General features: G+C 48.4%; 1 protein-coding gene across 1 annotated transcript in view; it reads right to left on the bottom strand.

The window, feature by feature from the left end:
- AP1S3 (adaptor related protein complex 1 subunit sigma 3) overlaps positions 1-2,065 on the bottom strand; it is a 110,753-nt gene extending 108,688 nt beyond the window's left edge. The window contains exon 1 of the mRNA XM_063915897.1: positions 1,911-2,065. Coding sequence (XP_063771967.1) covers positions 1,911-1,913 — 3 coding nt within the window. The 5' untranslated portion in view covers positions 1,914-2,065. The remainder of the gene's footprint in view (positions 1-1,910) is intronic.
- Positions 2,066-18,305: the final 16,240 nt, after the last annotated feature.

Genomic DNA, 18,305 nt, shown 5'->3' with positions numbered 1-18,305 from the left:
TTTGCCAGGAGGTAATCAATTGCTGCCCAGGGCGCCCCCCCCCTGCGCCCTGCACCCTACAGTGACGGAGTGTGTGGGTTAGTGTTGGCACAATGGCGCACAGCTGCAGTGCTGTGCGCTACCTCATATGAAGACAGGAGTCTTCTGCCGCCGATTTTGACGTCTTCTTGCTTCAACCCGCCAGCTTCTGTCTGCTGGCTCTGCGAGGGGGACGGCGGCGCGGCTCCGGGAACGGACGACCAAGGTTAGGTTCCTGTGTTCGATCCCTCTGGAGCTAATGGTGTCCAGTAGCCTAAGAAGCGCAACCTAGCCGCAGTTAGTAGGTTTGCTTCTCTCCCCTCAGTCCCACGTAGCAGAGAGTCTGTTGCCAGCAGAAGCTCTCTAAAAATAAAAAACCTAACTAAAATACTTTCTTATTAGCAAGCTCAGGAGAGCTCACTAAAAGCACCCAGCTCTGTCCGGGCACAGATTCTAACTGAGGTCTGGAGGAGGGGCATAGAGGGAGGAGCCAGTGCACACTCTTTCTTAGAGTGCCCAGTCTCCTGCGGAGCCCGTCTATTCCCCATGGTCCTTACGGAGTCCCCAGCATCCACTAGGACGTTAGAGAAAGTAAAGTACACACAATTTCAGCTGTACATTCATTAAATTTTTCACACATCTGATAGCGGAAAGACTGAAATATCGCTGTAACATTACAAGACAAGTTACACGAAAATGTGTTGCTTTGACGTTTTCTAGTACAGTAGATATGGAAATGAAACGTACCCTTCCAATTTGGAGCAATACAATCCCCAGCAAGATGGTTACTTTACAAAATGAGAGATGTCAGTCGTAACTCACAAACACTGCAGCTCAGATTTGATGCACAGCAAAAAGCTGGGACAATATTCCTAAACTTTTATAGTAACCAAAGAAACTTGCGCGGAAATCATTTGAAATTGTCACAACAATATGTTGTCATGAGGAACAGTGATGTCCTTAAACAAATGAAGCATGTTGTTCACATCCCAAGAGTGCAATTAACACAGGAATGTGTAGCTGATATCACCAAGCATATAAACCAGCACAAAGGACTCATATAGAAAGCATGGGACAAAATGATGTGGCAAAGTGCACAACAGGATTACAGGAACTATATGCTGAGACCTCCCAAAAGACAGGCGCTAGTACTGCAAGCAGTGAGCCAATGGCAATGCTACCTGTAACATACATGGTGCTGATACCTACAGACAATGAGGACACTATGGATGATTGTCACTGAGAGACAAGTCTATACTAGAGATCATTTACATGCACACGCCTTGCACTATACAGAAGCCCAATGTGACCTTTCAGTAACCTGGGTGAGAGTTGGATGCCATCAGAGTGCATATAGAATCCACATGATGCAGGTGTGCCCATCATTGTGTATAACGAGGGGAAGATGTACTAAGCTTTGGAGAGTGATAAAGTACCAGCCAATCAGCTCCTAAAATGACAGTTAAGAGCTGGGTGGTTGGTACTTTATCTCAGTTAATATTATCTCGCTCCAAGGCTTAGTACATCTCCCCCAGAATCCATATACACCATGATGGGCACACCTGCACAATGTGCTGGCCTCCTGTGACTGACTACTTATGAGATGGCTGATATATATTAGCATCGGATACTATATACTGGTACTGAAATATTGTGCCCTCATTACAGGCAGCAATAGGACAGACACCCCCCTTGCTCCACAATAATGCCAGCAGTGGTGTTGCAACCAGCTGGGAGGTAAGCAGTGTGCTTGCCCCTGCCTGCCAGGTGAATGTATGCCCAGCACCGCATATACAGGGGCAGGGGGTGTAGCAAACAGAACCCATGCTGGGAGCACCCCGCCAGCCCTCCTGTCTCCCGGCTGCTGTAGGTCCCCCCGGTTCTCTCCTTACCATCTCTGTTCCGGCGGAAAGGGAAGGCACAGGTGGCAGCGACAGAGGTGAGACTGGAACAGCCACTTTACCGGCCGAGCCCCGCCCACCGATACACCTGCCGTGCCAGCCACGCCTCCGTGCGGCTTCGCCACACCCCCTGGTGACGTAGCATGCGCTTTGACCGGGACACTATTAGTAACGGGCGGCTCCAGCTCCACCACATAGTTACACACACTCACATATAGCTGCTGCTGTTAGCAACCAGTGTCCCAGCCACGCCCAGCTACACACCCACCAGTACCACGCACCGAGGCACACCGCCACACCCGCTGTGGTGACTGTGCCCGACACTATCCCACGTATGGAGATGTCACAGCTATCTGCGTGTTATACTGACGGTGACAGACACATTCCCTGCATATGGGAGCATATGGGTTATTTTTTTTCTTTCACATTCTTCCTATGTGGCGTGCATTGTTTTTATAACTGCATCCTGCACAGAGCTAGTCCAACATCTGTGTGGTCATTTGTTACTATTAGATACCAGACATTCTGCTGATCATTATTATTATAATTAATCTTGGATTGGCATAAACCAGTGCCGTAACTAGACATTTTAGCTCTGTGTGCAAGAAACAGGTGTGCCCCCCCCCCCTGTATTTAAAATAGGGCCAGTGCGCGCCATAGGCGTATGACAAAAAATTGGGAAACTTGGCTTCATGAGGAAGGGGCTAGGCCACAATATAATACCGAGTCATATTATGCTGCACAGTGGTCTCCATTATTCAAATTACACTGCACAATAGTTCCACTTACACACATTACACCAGGTAGAGTCCCTTTTACACATTACATCAGGTAGAGCCCCCTGTCACGCATTATACCAGGTAGAGCCCCATTTTACACATTACTCCATGTAGAGTCCCCTTTTACACATTACGCCAAGTAGAGTCCCCATTATAGACATTATGACAGGTAGCGCCTCCTTTTACACACTGTGGCAGGCAGAGTCCCCTTTTACACATTACAGCAGGCAGAGCTCCCTTTTACACATTACGGCAGGTAGAGTCCCTTTTTTCTCATTATGGCAGGTAGAGCCCATTGAAAAAAACAGTAGAGGCACCAACAAATCCATCTCAATGACATGCCTTCACCCCACTTTGGAGAACTCCCCTGTCAGTGAGGCAGATTTGATTGGACAGTGGCTCCAACACTGAGCAGTGACTGTATCCTGCTGTCACTGTTAGTGCAGAGTCTGTCTCTCTCCCTCCCTTTCCAGGCGCTGGTCTACTCCAACCTTTACATTTCCAGCCCTCACAGCATGCCACAGTAGTACCACTTATACACAGTATGCCACAGTAGTACTGTCACACGCCAGAGGCGGCGTTCGCCGCGCTTACCTCTGCGTGCCTGCTGGTATGTGTTGCGGCCTCCGCCTTTGGTGGGCCACGGGCTCCGGCGTCTGGCTGGCGCGGCTCCCGGCGGTTCTCCAGGGCAGGGGCGCCGCCATGACACTCGGCATCACGTGGGCGGGGGGCAGGTGACGTCATCAGACTGTTCCACCAATCCAGCGGTGGCGGGAGATTCAAGGTCAGACGCCGGACAGAGCCTCAGCGCCTGAGTATCGTCTTTCCCCTGAAGTGGATGCCAGCGCTCTTGTTCCCGGCGAGAATCTCTGAAGCTGTACTCCAGTGTCTCCGGCATTTCCAGGTGCCAGTTCGCTGCACAGGTTCCAGCGTTCCCAGCGGCTGGTGTGTCTCTCTGCGACCCAGTCACCAGTGCTCCTAGGAATCAGTGTGGGCTGCGGGCCCTAATTACCGTTCTCAAGTTCTGCAAATCATCAGCGTCTCAGTCACCGTTCTCAAGTTCTACAAATCATCAGCGTCTTAAACCACTGCACTTAAGTTCTCCAAATCATCAGTGTCTCAGTCACCGTTCTCAAGTTCTACGAATCATCAGCGTCTTAAACCACTGCACTTAAGTTCTCCAAATCATCAGCGTCTCAGTCACCATTCTCAAGTTCTACGAATCATCAGCGTCTTAAACCACTGCACTTAAGTTCTTCAAATCATCAGCGTCTCAGTCACCGTTCACAAGTTCTTTAAGTCATCTGTGTCTTTAACTACCGTTTACAAGTTCTTCAAATCATCAGTGTCTTTTAAACATCGCTCACAATTTCTTCAGTCACCAGTATCTTTAACATTGCTCACAAACCCTTCAATGGGCCTGGACATTCCCTCATAAGTTTCCTTTATGCTATTTGACTTTGAGGTGTTCTTTTCCTGCAATAAAGTTCTTCAATATTTCATCAAACCTTACTGTCAGAGTCCTGTATGAGGAAATCCTATATCAGGTCACCCCTGTTCCGGCCCAGTTGTGGTTCCTCTTCCAAACCATCGGAAGAATCCCAGAGTTCACAACACCCCCAATCTAGGTTAGTGACAAGTACCCCTTATATACAGTATGCCACACAGTAGTACCCCTTATTCACAGTATGCCACAGTAGTACCCCTTATATACAGTATGCCACACAGTAGTACCCATTGTACACATTATGCTACACAGTAGTGCCCCTTACAGTATGCTACACAGTATTATTGACAATTTAAAACACTAGTAGTGCTGCAAGATCAGACTTAAGGTCCATACACACTTAACGATAAAATGAACGGCGTCGCTCATTTTCCCCCTCCTTCAGCGACGTCGCTTATTTTATCGTCAAGTGTGTATGTGCGCCAGCGACGACCGATGTGCAACCCCGCAGGTCGGCAACGATCGTCGCTGTCAGTAGGGCATGCATGCAGGATCTGGACTGTCGTCCACGACCTGCAGGCAGGGCTGGCGGAGGCGTGACGTCACTGAGCGATATGAGCGGTCATATCGCTCAGTGTGCACAGTCGGCCGCCGACCGGCCGGCCCGGGAGGGGTAAACATTAGACGACGTCGCTCATAGAGGGTCGCTGGGGGTCGCCCATCGCAGGGCAAGGTCGCCCAGCATGCTGACCGCCACCTATCCCCTTGATGAAGCAGACATTGAGATCGTGTTGCAATTTCTGCTTCATCGTAGAAATAAAGGTTGCCTCCTGCGTGTGATGTCACGCAGCTGCCACGATCATGCACCGCGTTTTCACGACGATGCCCCCGTTTGCCTGACCCACCCCTACAAATGCCTCTGCCTGATTGACAGGCAGAGGTGTTCGCATTTTCTGCGGGCGCCCGTATTCGCCCACATCCTTTTAGTAACTTTTGAGGTTGGATTGCCTTTTGCTATCCAACCTGAATCGGGCCCACTGCTCGTTAATGGAGGTGACTGTAAAGATCAGAAAATGTGTGCACCAGGAAGTAAACTAGAAAGACCATCTCAGCACGCTGATGAAAACCAGAGCGATAAGCACATTATAAATAAGGTTCACTGTAGGTACTCCTGGCAATGCAGGTTGCACGGTTTATCACAGTAAAACTGTAAGGGTCATAATTTTAATGATCAGGGGCTCAGCTTATTTGTGTCACTATTTTGCTTTTTACTATGTTGGTAGCATACACCGACATTGGGGTGGTTTATGGGTGCTTGGGGTGGTAATACGTAAGGTCTCCAACCCGTTATATTATGTAGAGCAACCTTGGTATGGGCAGGGGGTATGCGGTTAAAATACCACGTGTCGGGATCCTGGCGGTCACAATGGCAACGCCGTAACTCCGACAGGGATAGTATCCCACCGCCGGAATACCACCAAGGTAGGTGATTCTCCTTCTGTGGGTGTCTACGAGGGAGAATAGAACCTGTGGCGAGCAAAGCGAGCCTACATGCCCGCAGCGTGGCAAGCACAACAAGCCTGCAAAGGGGCCTCGATGCGCTTGCCCCGCTGCCGGCATTCTGCTGCCCGGGATGCTGATGTCAGTATAGTAACATTCGCCATCCAGTATGCCGGGATCCCATACCGATCCCAGGCAGGGATAAGGGCCAGCTAGACAGTATGCCCAGTGTGGGTGTAGTATGGTTTGCCGCCGGTCGGGGTCCCGGCGACCAGCATACCAGCGCCAGAATCCCGACCGCCGGCATACCGACAGCTGGGCGAGCGCAAATGAGCCCATTGCGGGCTCGCTGCGCTCGCCACGCTGCGGGCACGGTGGCACGTTACACTATCTATTCTCCCTCCAGGGGGGTCGCCGGGACCCCGACCGCCGGCAACCTGAAGACCACCCCCAGTGTGCCTGACCTTGATGTTGCCCAGAAAGTGTGGGGGCAGGGCCGGATTAACAATGGGGCTGATGGAGCTGCAGCTCCAGGCCCACCTATCCAAATAGGCCCACTGCATTTGCACACTGTTGTGCTTCAGTACACAGGAAAAAAAAAATACTTTCACTGCAGTCTCTCAAATGCAGTCCGAGACCCCGCCCCCCCCAGCTGCAACACCGCCCACCCCTCCAATAGGCAAACTCCGCTGCTGTTACCTATAATAGCGGCGCACAGAAGGTAGCCATCCCTGCGCTGCAACACACAAGGGCTCGGCACCTCCTCCACAGCACATCATCATCAGAGAGGTGCCGCCCCCAGGAGCGTCCCGGCCGTGGCTCCGTGTACCCAGGACTATCCGCCCCAGGCACTGGTATCAGCTTCGTGAAAGTGTCCCTGCAGCAGCAAGGTGTCTGATCACCTGACTAAGGTGAGGAGTCAGACTGCCTTGCTGCTGATGATAGTATGATATGCAGGGCAATAGGACAGGCTGAGGCACTATTTAACATATATATTTATTTATTTTTCCTTTTTTTTAAATGGATTTATTTATTTATATATGCAAAGACTAATGATATGTAATACTGGCTGGGTGCAGCTGGCAATACCATTCTAACAAGATACATTTAATGGCGGCAGTCCAAAGGCTTTCAGTTGTTTATTACTACTGATCCTTTAAATGAGTAGTAGTAAACAACTGAAACGTTGGAAGCAGCATTCTGTGTCTATAGTCTATTTTTGAAGCCCTTGGAGTGCTGCCATTAGACATTATTTTGTGTGTATGTTTTTGTATAGATATAGGGGAGAGTATGTTTTTATAGAGATATATATAGATATAGGGGAGGGGGGGTTAGACACCCACAGGGAGGGTTAGTGTTGGCTGTGTGTGTGGGGGGGGAAGGGGTGTTCGGCTGTGCGGAGGGGGTCTTAGGGTTAGGCACCCCCGGGTAGGGTTAAGGCTACGGAGGGGGAGGGTTAGGTTTCGGCTGCTGGGAGGGGAATGGTGGTTTTTACGTTGGGCGCCACTGGGGAGGGTTAGGTTCAGGCTGTGAGTAAGTAGGGCTAGGGGGGTTGGGGATTAGGGCTAGTGTTCTTACCACCTTCGTGTCGGGATCCTGAGCTTCGGGATACTGCTGTCAGTATTTTAACTTCCGGCATCCCAAGCGCCAGGATCACGATACCACCCCCTCTGCAGAATGTATCAGCAAACTAACATGCAGCAGCACTCGGAGACTGAAAAAAGCTTGTAGTAAAGTGTCACCAATGTTTTGGTGCTTAACTTGCCCTTTTTTCCAAGGTGAAAACCTTTTCAGTCTTTGAGTGCCACTGTCTGTTTGGATGTTGCAGGTGGCAGAGTCTGAATTTAGGAGATAGCCTGCAGTATTATTAATAAAAGCGCAATATTTGTATGATATATGAGGGGCAGGTACAAGATTAAAATTTTCATCAGGACTATGAAGTGATTGTAACTCATCTCTAGATATACTATAATTTACGTTTAATTATATTACAGGTGTAGCTATGCTCATCGTTACTGTGAGGCGTACGGGCATACGCATCACGGCAAGGCGCATATGTGCCACACTGCGACTAAATGCTGCTGGCGATTTCACCATAGAAGTCTATGACATGGACATGTCTACGCACGCGCACACCATAGACACAGGCACACTAGTCATGCCTTCACTGCCGCGATGTGCAATGAAGACTATGGGGGTGATTCCGAGTTGTTCGCTCGCAAGCTGCTTTTAGCAGCTTTGCACACGCTAAGCCTCCGCCTACTGGGAGTGAATCTTAGCTTATCAAAATTGCGAACGAAAGATTAGCAGAATTGCGAATAGACACTTCTTAGCAGTTTCCGAGTAGCTCCAGAATTACTCGGCATCTGCGATCAGTTCAATCAGTTTCGTTCCTGGTTTGTCGTCACAAACACACCCAGCGTTCACCCAGACACTCCCCCCGTTTCTTCAGACACTCCCGCGTTTTTCCCAGAAACGGTAGCGTTTTTTCACACACTCCCATAAAACGGCCAGTTTCCGCCCAGAAACACCCACTTCCTGTCAATCACATTACGATCACCAGAACGAAGAAAAAACCTCGTAATGCCGTGAGTAAAATACCTAACTGCATAGCAAATTTACTTGGCGCAGTCGCACTGTGGACATTGCGCATGCACATTAGCGACTAATCGCTTCGTTGCGGAAAAAAAATAACGAGCGATCAACTCGGAATGACCACCAATGTTTTAACTCCACTTCCCTTCTATGTACACCCTTTCTGCATCTACACACTGCTACATTCTTGTTTTCCATTGGTCAGTGCCATGCTGTAGCTCTTTATCTGTCAGCCGTTTCCTTCTTTACCTCAGTATCTGATGCAATATCGGTTCCCTTGAGTAAAGATTTGACTTTAGGGAAAAGAAAGAAGTCACACGGTGCTAGGTCTGGTGAGTATGAAGGGCGTTCTAGCACTGCAATCTGTTTTCTCAGCCAAAAACTGCTTCACAGAGAGAACTGTGAGGGCTTGTGCGTTTTCCTGATGGAGGATGAAACTATTTATCCACAACTCTGGCCTCTTCTGATTCTTTCCTGAAAAGTTTTTAGAACATTTTGTAGTAATGTTGATTCACTGTTGCGCCCTCTGGTACCCAGTCTGCCAAAATAACACCCTTGATACTGAGAACTGAACCCTCCGAACTTCACCACCCGAGCCTGAATCCGAGTCCGGCTCTGGTTTTCCCGCCTGACTCGGAAACCAGAACGAGGCAAATCGTCATCATCCTGCTTTCGGATTCTCGCGGGTTTTGGATTCCATATAAGGAGCCATGCGTCGCCGCCATTTTCACTCCAGTCCCGGAGAGTGTAACGAAAGGATGTGTCTCTGTCCTCAGTGTCTGTGCGGGAGGGAAAGTTGGGTGGAGATTCCAGTGCTATCTTGTGCTGCTCAGTCCAGTGTAGTGTCTTATGCTGCATCAGTCCAGTCACAGTGGTGGTGTCCTCTGCTGCCATATGTCCAGTGCTTCTGTATAAGTCCAGTCCATTGCAGTGCTGCTGTGTTGTCCTGCATTAGTACAGTGGTAGTGTCTTGTGCTGCATCAGTCCAGTCCAGTGGTGGTGTCCTCTGCTGCCATATGTCCAGTGCTGCTGTATAAGTCCAGTCCATTGCAGTGGTGCTGTGTTGTCCTGCATCAGTCCAGTGGTTGTGTCCCTGTGCTGCTGTATAAGTCCAGTGGTACTGCCGTATAAGCAATGATACTGCCGTACAAATCCAGTCCAGTGGTACTGTCGTATATGTCCAGTGATACTGCCGTATATGTCCAGTGGTACTGCCGTATAAATCCAGTGGTACTGGCGTATAAATCCAATCCAGTGATACTGCCGTATATGTCCAGTGATACTGCCGTATATGTCCAGTGGTACTGGCGTATAAATCCAGTCCAGTGGTGCTGTCTTGTGCTGCATCAGTCCAGTGGTACTGTCTTGTGCTGCCATAAGTCCAGTGGTGGTGTCTTGTGCTGCCATAAGTCCAGTGGTGGTGTCTTGTGCTGCCATAAGTCCAGTGGTACTGTCTTGTGCTGCCATAAGTCCAGTGGTACTGTCTTGTGCTGCCATAAGCCCAGTGGTGGTGTATTGTGCTGCCATAAGTCCAGTGGTACTGCCGTATAAATCCAGTGGTACTGCCGTATATGTCCAGTGGTACTGCCGTATAAATCCAGTGGTACTGGCGTATAAATCCAATCCAGTGATACTGCCGTATATGTCCAGTGATACTGCCGTATATGTCCAGTGGTACTGGCGTATAAATCCAGTCCAGTGGTGCTGTCTTGTGCTGCATCAGTCCAGTGGTACTGTCTTGTGCTGCCATAAGTCCAGTGGTGGTGTCTTGTGCTGCCATAAGTCCAGTGGTGGTGTCTTGTGCTGCCATAAGTCCAGTGGTACTGTCTTGTGCTGCCATAAGCCCAGTGGTGGTGTATTGTGCTGCCATAAGTCCAGTGGTACTGGCGTATAAGTCCAGTCAAGTGGTGGTGTCTTGTGCTGCCATAAGTCCAGTGGTACTGTCTTGTGCTGCCATAAGTCCAGTGGTGGTGTCTTGTGCTGCCATAAGTCCAGTGGTGGTGTCTTGTGCTGCCATAAGTCCAGTGGTACTGTCTTGTGCTGCCATAAGTCCAGTGGTACTGTCTTGTGCTGCCATAAGCCCAGTGGTGGTGTATTGTGCTGCCATAAGTCCAGTGGTACTGGCGTATAAGTCCAGTCAAGTGGTGGTGTCTTGTGCTGCCATAAGTCCAGTGGTACTGTCTTGTGCTGCCGTAAGTCCAGTGGTACTGTCTTGTGCTGCCATAAGTCCAGTGGTGGTGTCTTGTGCTGCCATAAGTCCAGTGGTGGTGTCTTGTGCTGCCATAAGTCCAGTGGTGCTGTCTTGTGCTGCCGTAAGTCCAGTGGTGCTGTCTTGTGCTGCCGTAAGTCCAGTGGTGGTGTCTTGTGCTGCCGTAAGTCCAGTGATACTGTCTTGTGCTGCCATAAGTCCAGTGGTACTGTCTTGTGCTGCCATAAGTCCAGTGGTGGTGTCTTGTGCTGCCATAAGTCCAGTGGTGGTGTATTGTGCTGCCATAAGTCCAGTGGTACTGTCTTGTGCTGCCATAAGTCCAGTGGTGGTGTCTTGTGCTGCCATAAGTCCAGTGGTGGTGTCTTGTGCTGCCGTAAGTCCAGTGGTACTGTCTTGTGCTGCCATAAGTCCAGTGGTGGTGTCTTGTGCTGCCATAAGTCCAGTGGTGGTGTCTTGTGCTGCCGTAAGTCCAGTGGTACTGTCTTGTGCTGCCGTAAGTCCAGTGATGGTGTCTTGTGCTGCCGTAAGTCCAGTGATGGTGTCTTGTGCTGCCATAAGTCCAGTGGTGGTGTCTTGTGCTGCCATAAGTCCAGTGGTGGTGTCTTGTGCTGCCGTAAGTCCAGTGGTGGTGTCTTGTGCTGCCATAAGTCCAGTGGTGGTGTCTTGTGCTGCCATAAGTCCAGTGGTGGTGTCTTGTGCTGCCGTAAGTCCAGTGGTGATGTCTTGTGCTGCCGTAAGTCCAGTGGTGGTGTCTTGTGCTGCCATAAGTCCAGTGGTACTGTCTTGTGCTGCCATAAGTCCAGTGGTACTGTCTTGTGCTGCCATAAGTCCAGTGGTACTGTCTTGTGCTGCCATAAGTCCAGTGGTACTGTCTTGTGCTGCCGTAAGTCCAGTGGTACTGTCTTGTGCTGCCATAAGTCCAGTGGTGGTGTCTTGTGCTGCCGTAAGTCCAGTGGTACTGTCTTGTGCTGCCATAAGTCCAGTGGTGGTGTCCTGTGTTGCCATAAGTCCAGTGGTGGTGTCCTGTGCTGCCATAAGTCCAGTGGTGGTGTCCTGTGCTGTATATTATTTACTCCAAATAAAAGGGTTATATACATTACTTATATTATTATCCAAATTATTTTTACAGGGTTTGCCCTGTGTGATGTAGGGGTACGCTCACCTGTGCTGCATATTATTATAATAGCTCAGAATAAAAGGGTTATTATTATCCAAATTAATTTTACAGGCTTTGCCGTGTGTGTGTGTGTGTGTGTGTGTGTGTGTGTGTGTGTGTGTGTGTGTGTGTGTGTGGTTTAGGGGTACGCTCTCCTGTGCCACCAATATTGTACGTGTATTACATATGGGCAAATTCCAGCACGTTCCATGTTGTCTGTGCCGCACACTTGTGTCGCTTATCTTAGTCATACAGCTACCTCATTGCACCTCTTTTACTTCTTTGCATAATGTGCTGTTTGGGGCCTAGTTTTTTTAAGCGCCATCCTGTCTGCAAAAATCATCCAGATCCAAACACAAAACAAGAAAGGGTGGTTTTGGCAAAACCAATCCAGATCCAAAACCCAACCTTGGAACTAGAACCAAAACCAAAGCACAAAACACGAAAAGTGCCCGCCGCACTTCTTTACTTGATACAAATCTGTCCGGCTACATCTTTCCTACATATAGCAGTGTTCTGTAGCAGGACGCATCGCGGCATGCTGCATGCATATGCAACACCCGCCACCCCAATTGTGGTGAATGCATAGTGGGACCGTGCATATGAACGTGACACGCTATGCCATCATGTACCACATTATCTTCCACATCCTTTCAATCGTCACAATCTTTTGTACCACTTAAACACATGTACACATGACATACAATCTGCCCCGTAAGTGTTGGTTAGCATACAGAAATATTTGTTGGACTTTTTCTATTTAATTTAACTAAAGCATATAAGTTAACACGTTCCTCTACTAACCATTTTTTTATGGTGCACGGGAAAAACACAATTTGTTAGAATAGTGTGTGACCGCAAACTATCTGTGTGAGAGGGGTGAAGCTTCTGTTACAGCACTGTATAAACACAAATTGTTGCATTTTATTAATAAACCATAGTTTATTTTTTTTTTATGTATTTTCTTCAGTGGTCAATAATGTAACAGGTGGTGCATGCTTCATCTGAGCAAAGAGGGGTGGGATAATGAGGTAGAAGGTAGGTGAGTAGCAGGTGTGGTATTGAAGGTCGACAGTGTCTAGGTCAACCACTATTGGTCGACAGTAACTAGGTCGACAGGGATGCTAGGTTGACAGGGTCTCTAGATCGACATGTTCTAGGTCGAAAGGTCGACATGAGTTTATGTTTTTTTGGTGTCGTTTTCTCTGTACAGGGACCGGGAACCCCAATTAGTGCACCGTGTCCCCTCGCATGGCGAGCGAACTTCAGGCAAGGTGCCTCGCTGCGCTCAGCACAGGTTACCGTTCCCAATCGTAGTCTGCGTGGATTGTTAAGTATAAAAAAGTTGAAAATTTTTTAAAAAGTGGAAAAACTCATGTCGACCTTTTGACCTGTCGACCAAGAACATGTCGACCTAGAGACCCTGTCGACCTAGTGACCCTGTTGACCTAGTTACTGTCGCCCAATAGTGGTCGACCTAGACATCGTCGACCTAGTTACTGTCGACCGAGAGACCAGATCCCGTGAGTAGCTATGCTGCCCTTGGTGCTAGCCACACCCCACTGCACAGACCACACCCCCACATCACTGGCCACACCCTTATATCAGTAGTCACGCACTCACCATGCCGGTCACATCCCCTAAGGCGGTACACAATAGGCCCTTCATAAAATTCAGCTCCAGGCCCATGAGGACCTTAATCTGGCACTGTGTGGGGGAGCCCCCTCAGCTGAGCATGCAGGAAAGGGAGAGTTTTCTATGATATGAGATCTGCCTTTGAGAAAATTTCAGAATTTAGAGATAGGTAAATAGGCTCCCAAAATGAACACCGATTTTCTTTTTTTATTCCAATTAAGTCTCTTACTGTGTGACTTGGTCTCAAAGCTCTACATTTGCCATATCTACTTTACATTGTATTATTTTTAGCTCAGGTAAATTGGCTGCATGGTTTGTGACTGTAATGATGTCACCGTGCGTCAGGCACAGCAAGCTTGTTTATCCTCTGCTATCAATCCTGCCAAACAAGTTTAACACGCTCTCTCCTAGCACAGCATATTACCTACTCTGAGGCTTTCTATTATTACTCAGACAAAGGAAAAGTGCCACATAACTAAATCAGACTGAAACAGAGTGAAATGCTGGAGAAAATCTAAGTCTGTCACTTTCATTATTATGCTACTCATGTATTGCTCTCCTATGCTGCTACACTCATACTCATTCCTTTTCTTTACATACTGCTCCATCACTGATAGGGCCTGATTCAGAGGGGCCTGCCAATCATGCCTGGTTGTGATATCTTATAGGTTTGCAGGTGAGAAAATATGCAAATGTCAGCTTACAAATTTTTCTGGTGTACTTCCGTGCGATGGACTGAGTAAGCACTGTGGCTACCACTTTGCATAGCTACGCTGGTGAATCCGATTTCACAATACTCCCCTATTAACCAGTTGTTCTTATTCGCAATTCAGAATTACATAAAGGGAGTAAAAAAAATAAAAAATAATTATGTAATCCTGTTTACACGAGAAGTCATACAGAATAAACCATGTGGTAAAAAAACGTTCTCAAAAAAGAGTGATGTCTCATCCACCTCCCAAATAATTCTAATTGATGGGTTGCCCCCTACACACAGCACTCACATATTATCACTTTCTTCACTTTCATATCCTCCTGACCATTGGCCAACATTGCTAGGTGGCCATATCATACAGCCCATTATCTGCTAAGCTCCTCTCTCACCCCTTCTAATTACCCTTTTATCTTCACTCAAACCCACTGTGGCCACATCAACTGGACTTCTCTGCCCCCCTGGGGTCCCCCTGAGCCGAGTGTTGCGTGCTGCGGAGTCGGGGGGCAGCTCTGTCTACGTGTGGACAGCAGCTGGGGCCTCAGGTTCCTCCCCTACCCGTGACCTGAGCTCCAGAGCGCAGGCAAACGGCGATACGATGGTACGCGGCCGTGGGACTTACCCAACATACCTTCACCATCTACAAGCACCCCCCGACCCCCCCCCCCCCCGTGTGGACACCTGCTGGGGCTCCGGACCGGGTGGACGCCTGAGAGTGGGGATCGGCAGCAGGACCAGTTCCCGGGAGCTGTGGCGGCCATCTTGAGTCCCCCTGCCTTTGCTGGGACTGAATACAGCAGTATGCCTGACAGCAGTGAGAGAGCTTAGGCACTGGCTGGACCGTGTCTGGAGCCCCTGTCATGCTACACAAGACCTTATAGTCCATTGGGGCCAGCTTCCAGTTGAGGGTGAGTGCCCAATACATATTCTAGAGGTCACTTTTCATTTATATTGAACCAAGGGCACATGCTTGATCCTGTTCCTGCAGACGGAAGCCTAGGAGACTGGGACGGAGGGAGACGGGAGCTGCACTGTCCCTACAACAGCTCCTCCACAGTGCGGTGAGGAACTCTCCCTTACCTTCCAGCGTCCAGATCGTTGCCTCCCCCTGCACGCAGACCCGCACAGCCACCCGACACACAGCTCAGCCAACACTCTACTCATTTAGATGAAGCGGAGCAGCGGAAATCGTCCCTAGAGGATGACCTGACGACGGCTCAGCAGACCATACAAGCCAAACAATTGGAGATCTCTGACCTCTCGGAGAAGATCGATGACCTTGAGAATCTCAGCCGACGTAACAATCTGAGGGTCATTGGCATTCCTGAATCGGTTAAAGGCTACGAACTTATGGATCATCTCTCTTCCAGCATTCCAGAGCAATTGGCCATGGATCTCAAAGGAGTCCCACTTGTTATCGAAAGAGCCCACAGGATCGGCCCCGAACGGAAAAATTCCACTGGACGCCCCCGCACGGTCATAATGAGGATCCTGAACTATGCTGATAAGACGAAACTTCTTGGTCATTACCGCAAAACAGCTAGTCTGTCTTACAACGGTGACCGTCTCCTCATATTTCAGGACTTCTCTGCCCTCGTAGCTACTACTAATACTTGAATGTTGACTGTCTCTATTAGCTTGTAGTTCATTTTTGTTCCGACTCCATATTCGGGTCTCGCATGCGAAGTGCTATGTATACAACACATGTATGCTCCTAGTTCACTCCCTCAGTATTTACTATTTTCACTGTTCTTGTTATTGTATTTTTGTTTGTTATATTGTATCTGCCTGAGCCGGGACCCCCTTCCCCTCCTGGGATGTTCTCCCCCCGCTCGCTGGGACGGGGAGAGACCCTACTTCACCTTATTCATGTTTGCCTTACAAATTCCAACTGTGGGTGTAGGCTAGTATGGCCTCTGTTGCCTCCCCACAACCTCATATAGATGGAGACTCATGTGCTCACTTAGTACGTCTTGTCTCCTGGAATGTAGAAGGGCTTAACCACCCCGTTAAAAGAAAGAAAGTGGTATCCCATTTGAAACGTATGTCCCCTCATATTGCATTTCTTCAGGAGACACACTGGCTAGATGACACTAGAAATTCCCTACGTGCCCCTTGGATAGGGGAATGTATTTCAGCCCCGTACCATTCTAAGTCTCGAGGAGTGGCTATCCTCTTCCACACTAACCTACAATACGCAATCCGTAGAAAATTTCTTGACCCCGAAGACAGATTCACATTACTTGATGTATTCATTGACAACACTGTTTATACTCTCCTTAATGTGTATGCGCCTAATATCTCTCCTGACTCTTTTTTTGCAGCTCTTTTAATGACACTCCTCACCTGGGGTGGCCAAAATCTGATTATAGGTGGGGACTTTAACCTGGTAATCGACCCATCCATGGACAGATCCCGAGTAAGTACTCACACTGCTACCTCTCTTTGCCACTTGCTGTCTTCTTTTTGTACACAACTTGACTTGCTTGACCCGTGGCGTATTTTTCACCCTACCCAGAAAGACTTCTCCTTCTACTCTCACCCCCACTCATCTGACTCTCACATTGATTACATTTTTACTTCTACATGCCTTTTTCCCAAGGTTGCCCATTCAGCAATTGCCAACATCATCATCTCTGACCATGCCCCTATCTCTTTACACATTCACTTAACTTTACCTCACCGTATCTCCCCATGCTGGCGCTTCCCTGCATACCTACGCCAATCCATTGATTTCCTTCTTCACCATAAACAATCCTGTCTTAACTACACCCTGGATAACGGTGACCAGAGTTTAGATCTACTCCTGTTCTGGGGTGCTGCTAAGGCGGTTCTTAGAGGGCATGTTATGTCTTATACTCACTCCAAGAGGAAAGAATTCTCCTCACAGTTACAGATGCTGAGTGCGACACTTACCTCCTCTTATCGGAGATATAAACAACGAGACACCCCTGCTCATAAGGAAGCTTATCTTTCAGCAAAACTCATATATGACACTTTCCTCACTGAACGAGCTCAACTTTCTTATAACTAGCAGCGGAATAAGTTTCATAGATGGGGCAATAAATTGGGCAAATTGTTGGCTAATTTGATCAAAGGACCCAAATCCTGAACGTGGGTCAATGCCATTTATTTCTCAGGTAAATTAGTCTCAGACCCCGACTCTATCTGTACCGAATTTATGCACTTTTACCACTCCCTATATACTAAGGGACCTGATGACGCTGAGGCCAGACCCTCTTTTTTTGAAACAGCTGATCTCTCGTCCTCTCTCAAGAGAAGAAGGACATCTTGGAAAGCCCGATCACGACTGAGGAAGTTATTGACACTATTAAAAGTCTGCCGAATAATAAAAGTCCCGGCCCTGATGGCTTTGGTGCGGAGTTTTATAAAATGCTTCTGGAAGACTTGGCTACCACTCATACGTCCCTCTATAATCATATCCTTATTTCCAAACAAACCCCACTTAGGTTTAATGAAGATAAAATAATTGTTATAGCGAAACCGGGTAAGGACCCCTCCCTAACTAGTTCCTATAGGCCAATATCCCTGCTTAATCAAGACTTCAAGGTTATGACCAAGTTAATGGCTACCCGCCTGCAACTATGTCTCTCTCGCATTATATCACTTGCACAGCTGGGCTTCATCAGACATAGACAGTCGATGCAACATATTAGGGCTGCTCTGGCCGCCATCACCCACTCTCGCTCCCATAACCTAGTCCATAACATTTTAATTAACCTTGACCCAGAAAAGGCCTTTGATAAGGTTGCCTGGCCTCATCTTGATAGAGTACTACGCCATCAACATTTTGGGGAGAAGTTTTGTGGCCTTGTTCACTCCCTCTATACCGTCCCTACTGCGCAAGTGATGGTTAATAATATCTCTTCAGCTCCCTTCACCCTTGAAAGGGGGACTAGGCAAGGCTGTCCTCTTTTCCCCCTCCTTTTCAACCTAGCTTTAGAACCCTGTATATGCTATATCCTTAATTTATCTATTTTCCAGGGTATTAAAATTGGCACTCAGGTATTGAAAATCGGAGCGTTTGCAGATGATATTCTCCTCCTCACTTCTAATCCTAAACAATCTGTCCCAAGAAGCCATAGCATGCTTCTCCTCCTTTGTGGGATTCTCCATTACTTATGACAAATCAGAGGCCCTAGCCATATTCCGTCAAGCCACTATAGGGTGGGGCACCTCCTACCCATTCCGATGGACTCCTACTCATCTTACTTACCTTGGGGTTTTATTACCTTCGGATCCCGCCTTCCTTTACTCCTATAACGTTCGTCCTATTCTCACTAAAATCCAAACTACACTCGGTCTTTGGCAAGATTTTCCTCTTAATCTTCT

The sequence above is a fragment of the Pseudophryne corroboree genome, chromosome 4 (assembly GCF_028390025.1).
Source record: "Pseudophryne corroboree isolate aPseCor3 chromosome 4, aPseCor3.hap2, whole genome shotgun sequence".
NCBI classification, from domain to species: Eukaryota; Metazoa; Chordata; class Amphibia; order Anura; family Myobatrachidae; genus Pseudophryne; species Pseudophryne corroboree.
This window is presented reverse-complemented; position numbering and strand designations above follow the sequence as displayed.